General features: G+C 52.9%; 1 protein-coding gene across 1 annotated transcript in view; it reads right to left on the bottom strand.

The window, feature by feature from the left end:
- Nucleotides 1–3,856: 3,856 nt before the first annotated feature.
- PUNSTDRAFT_75047 (uncharacterized protein) overlaps nucleotides 3,857–5,254 on the bottom strand; it is a gene marked incomplete at both ends in the record, with an annotated part of 9,501 nt that continues 8,103 nt past the window's right edge. The window contains 2 exons of the mRNA XM_007387561.1: nucleotides 3,857–4,503; nucleotides 4,547–4,947. Of these exons, the coding sequence (XP_007387623.1) occupies nucleotides 3,857–4,503; nucleotides 4,547–4,947 (1,048 nt within the window). The remainder of the gene's footprint in view (nucleotides 4,504–4,546; nucleotides 4,948–5,254) is intronic.

Genomic DNA, 5,254 nt, shown 5'->3' on the forward strand with positions numbered 1-5,254 from the left:
CCTAGATACTCCGGTAAGGACTGCGTCATCGCCAGAATGGTTGGCTCGCGCGGGTGCTGGCACCTCGCGCATATACTACTGCTATGCGGACGTCCTCGCCACTAACATCGCGCACATACTCCTGCTCTGTCTACACAGCCTCCGCCCATCCCGACTGTTTCTCGCCACGTGCACCTATAGGGCCACGACCAGCCCTAGATACTCCGGTAAGGACTGTGTCATCACCATTTAGCTCGCGCGGGCGCGGGCCGGCGCATATACTCCTGCTACATGGACAATCACACCGGCATCATCGCGCACATACTCCTGCTCTACTGTGTAGTGACCCGGGTTGCTCACTCACGCTACAGGGATATCTATTCATCGACGCCTACGGCAGCCACAATCTCGCGCACATACTCCTGCTCTGGTCTACACTGCCTCTGCCCATCCCGATCCATTTCTCGCCACGCGCACCTATAGGATCACGACCAGCCCTATATACTCCGGTAAGGACTGCGTCATCACCAGGATGGTTGGCTCGCGCGGGCGCGGGCGCTGGCACCTGGCACATATACTCCTGCTACACGGACAACTACACCGGCATTATCGCGCACATACTCCTGCTTTGTCTACACAGCCTCTGCCCATCCCGATCCGTTTCTCGCCACGCGCACCTATAGGACCACGACCAGCCCTATATACTCCGGTAAGGACTGTGTCATCACCGATATTGTTGGCTTGCGCGGGAGCGGGCACCTCACGCATATACTCCTGCTACACGCACGCTGTTGCACCATTTCCTTGCGTGCTTGACTGCTTGATGTAAATATCCCATTTGTGGCTACACTGCCGCAACGCGCTGAGGCTTTAGCAGCGTGCGACACATACTCCAGCGTGTGCTGCGCAATCCCTGGGTTGTGCACGCCCTCGCGTGCACCCATCGCATCCCACCTGACCGCGTCGCCACGCGCCGAACCTCTCCGAGTGTATGGTCATTTGCGTTTGTTCCTCCGTGCGTGGTGCTCGTTGTATACGTGTCGTCTCTGTGAACTCGCAAGAAGAACTGTCAGGTGATGTGCTTGCTATGTTGATGTTTTCTTGCTGTGATCGTACTTTCTGAAATCGTGCTTTCACTGACTTTATCAGTCTCAAGCATAATCGTTGACGTCTGTGTAAGAATGCATTCCTATGACACGCGGCGCTCATACTAAGTCCGACCTCATACTTGCATGCACTACTCTCCAATCGGGCAACTCATCTCACACATTCACACTCCGCTATCACCCTTGCCGTTTCTCTTATTACCGGCGAACACTTAGCACATACTACAACGAGGATAAGAAAACGAGTTCCGACCTTGGGACACGGCTTGGCCGCTCCTCGAACGCCAGACGAGGGTCGAATTTTCTTCGCCATTGAGTGATTTGATCTATAACATATCAAGCTCAAGCTCACAAAAGAATTGAAACGGACGTACCGCTGGGTATGAAATCGATTCAGGTACTTGCAAGCCGATCGGCAATGGAGCAGACGGCGAGGAAGCCGATCAAGCGGAGTCAGGGATATCACATTGCCGATCACGTGACTTTTCGAATTCCGCTTCGAGAGCCTAGGACGATACCTCACCACGGCAGAACTGTCTTTGTGGATGCCAGTTCCTAGCTCGCGTATGTCGGACGTATGGGGGACTGTCCTCACCTCGCGCAACACTACCTCCACTATGACAGATATTTTAATTGCTCTGGAGAGAACACTCCCGTCCTCATACGGTTCAACCTCGTCGCGCAAGACTCCGACATGGCGTCCACCACTTGCCCGGGACGATTCGAAAAATACAAATATGTACGTGGGCTCACGCGTGACAGTGCTGACAGTGCCCGTGTTGCAGCCTTTGGATTGTCCACCAGCTCCGCAAAAGCCGATGCAATCGCCTCCCGCACCCCTCACCGTACGGTTGAACTCCAGTCGGTCTCGCACAAGACATATAGGCCGTGCCACGACTTGTAACGGAAGATATAGGTCCGTACGCGTTTGTGGCAGATGTAGGCAAGGCACTCATTCGGTTAATCTCGTCGCGCCAGACTCCGATACGGCGACCACACTTGCCCGGGACGATTCAAATATACAAATATGTATGTGGGCCTGCGCGTGACAGATGGAAGAAGTGCTGACGGCATCCGTGTTGCAGCCCTTGGATTGTCAACCGGCTCCGCACAAGCCGACGCAATCGCCTCCCGCACCCCTTACCGTACAGTTGAACTCCAGTCGGTTTCGCACAAAACATACGGGTCGTGTCATCACCTGAAGAAGATATAGGTCCGTACCCGCGTTTGTGGCAGACGTAGGCAAGGCGCTTATGGCATCAGTGTTGCAGCCTTCAATCAGCTGCAATCTTTGCACGGATGGGAACATGCAATGGTCTTCCATGGCCGTGTCTGTTACTGTCTGTTACTTGTGTGTTGTGACGTAGAGACATTGCGCCGTCCCGTTGCCACCCCCCCCCCTCTCTCTCTCATTGTGCACCCCTAGGTGGGGGGTGCGCACGCTGTGTCGAATCCCTCATTGTGGTATCAAAACGATTGTATTTATGCGAGAGGAAGAAAATCGTATGAACTTGCGCATGCTTTTTGTACAAATATCGTAGGAGGGTGTGCATCCTGAGTGTTTGTAGTATTTCACCTAATACCGGAGACCGTTAGTATGAAGTTTGCGACATGAGGAGTCTACAAAAATATGGCTGAAGCCTCGAAGCTAGTTACAGGTAGGATGGTGGATTCATTATTTACGGCAATCCCTCCTGCTCTGGAATCTCTCTTGCAAGAGCTTCGAAATCCTCGATAGTTTCCACAGATGCGGTGGATGGGGTGACAGCCTCAGAGTCCACAATATGATCGTTGTAGAGTTTGGTGAGGTCCAATATGACGCGAGGTTGGCGGAGATTCGCGTGAGCGGAGAGAAAAAACCGAAGGTATAGTCGAAGTGGCCAGAGGTCTACGTAGTGCCAAAGGTAGTTCCAACCTTTGTGGTTGGCTACCTGGAAACATTGTTATATTTTCGGGCGCTGACAACATATCTGTGCATAAACGTACATCACCGACCACCATTCCGGTAGCGAATGTCGGCTGATCTTGATAGACGCGGCCTATGGCCAGCCGTGCAGACGCTAAATCGCGGATGCGTCTCTACATGTTCCAGGATGTATCCGTCAAACGGTATCCCGCACACCAGTAGCAGAAACTCGCCTTAATTTGGGGCCAGTCCTTTTCCAATTTTGGCTCCATTGGCGACATCATTTCTTTCAACGCAAGCTTACGCCCATCAGGGCCGCTGCGTCTAGGCTTTTCAATGCAGTGGAAAGGTGCGTTATCCATGTGAACGGTGTAGAAAGGGTGGAAAGGACTAAGTACACCTTCATGGTACATATGTGGGAGCTAAGGGGGCATGGAGCGCTCGTTTCACGCAACACGCTCGAACGAATTGTGAAATTTTCGCTCGAGTGTAATAGCAGAGAATTTCATGCGTCGATGCGGGCCCAATCAGGGGTGTCAACATCCGCATCGCTCTCATTGCTATCCTCTTCCTCCGTGTCAGACGCGTACTCATCATCTTCGACGCTCTGCAGCGCCTGCAATTCTGGTTAAGATGTGTCGTCAGCAGCAGCGACACACCCGTACAAACGACTGACCCGTCATGGATGTATCTTCAGCAGATGCATTCTCCGCGCATATTGCAGCTTCTGTCGAAGCCACAGTTGCCGCGATTGATTGCGAGGTATTGACATGCGAAGACGTCGGAGAACGTCTGTCTAGAACCCTGTCAGGCTTTCGTTGACACGAAGGATTTCCGCCGCACATACCTGACGTTGTACCTGCCACTATGAGTTATTTGAGTTGAATCTCCTTGGGATTGGATCAAAGGAAGGACACATACCAAACACGACCTGGACGGTGTCGAACTGCGATGTCCACTCGCCTCCGAGATCCTTAATCTTGAGCAAAGGTAACCATCTGGACGCGAAGACTGCACCAAGCCTGGTGAGTATGCGCGATTGACGCCGAGCGTAAGCGTTCAGCCCACGCATGAGGCAAAGGTTCTCTTCGATCCGTTGGTCCTGTTGTTTATCCCACCAGGAAGCCTTCGCGCGGATATATGTCAGTACGCGCCTCATTTCCTCTACAAGCAGTACAACTTCTTTGGCGCATCTTCGCGATCGTGCCCGCTGCCTCGCCCATTCACTGCGCATGTGCTCATCGGCATCCCTCTCATCATTCTCCGCGCTTCCGCTGGAGGCATCAGGCGCAGTCCATATCCACGAAGGTGTCCTTCTCCGTTCTGATTCGTCCAGCACGTCATCACGGTAAGGACCGCGGATATCGTCATTGGATAGACGGCGATAGAACTTCGACCAGTCGCCGGATGGATCCAAGATCTTGACGGCCGCATATGCGGAGCGGTACGTATTGACGGATTGTTGCAGCTTCTTCGATATACCATCCCAGAGTGTTTTGGATCGAGTGCCTTCTTTCTGGCCTGAACATGTGTCAGTATGTATCTGAATACAAACGTCGAGCGCCCGTACCCCCCACAGAATGTTTGATCTTTTGGCGCACAGAAGATCTGACACATAGAAAGCGCCGGATGTTGATGAGTCCGTCCTTCATCCTGGCGGTGGCGTAATGCTTCTCCATGTCAATGACGCCTCCGATACAGCCGGCAATGCGCAGAGGAGCGGGAATGTCGGATGGCATCATAATCGGAAGATTTTCGGCTTTTATGCTAGATGCCTCGTCATTACCTTCAGGATGGGAAGAGTGACGTGTAATAGCTGCTGGCATGTAAGAGTTCTGTATGTTGTACCATTCCTGGATGCTCCGATGAAGCGCCGTGCGCCGCTCCTGCAATGACGACGTCGCAGTGTCTGTTGCATTCGACTTGAGCTGCTGGGCCTGATAGTCGACGGACCATCTGATACAATCGTTGTGATTAGCCTAGGTTATCCATGCTTCGCTGTGACGAGCGACGTGCAGGGGAACGCCCGTTGGGGTTACCAACTACTCAGACAGCCGAAATGTCCAAGTAATCGGGTAGAGTCGGATGGGAGAGCAGCGTCGTCGGCACTTACTTTAGGCAAGAGTACACGCAGAAAAGGAGGAGCTGAGCTCGACTCAAGGTCACTGGACACGAGGTCGACAGCGACGCAATAGGCACCTAATGGACTCAAGGTCACACACTAAGTCCCCAAGACACAAGTTAGCATAGTATCTAGTACAGA

Source organism: Punctularia strigosozonata (assembly GCF_000264995.1).
Source record: "Punctularia strigosozonata HHB-11173 SS5 unplaced genomic scaffold PUNSTscaffold_14, whole genome shotgun sequence".
NCBI lineage: Eukaryota > Fungi > Basidiomycota > Agaricomycetes > Corticiales > Punctulariaceae > Punctularia > Punctularia strigosozonata.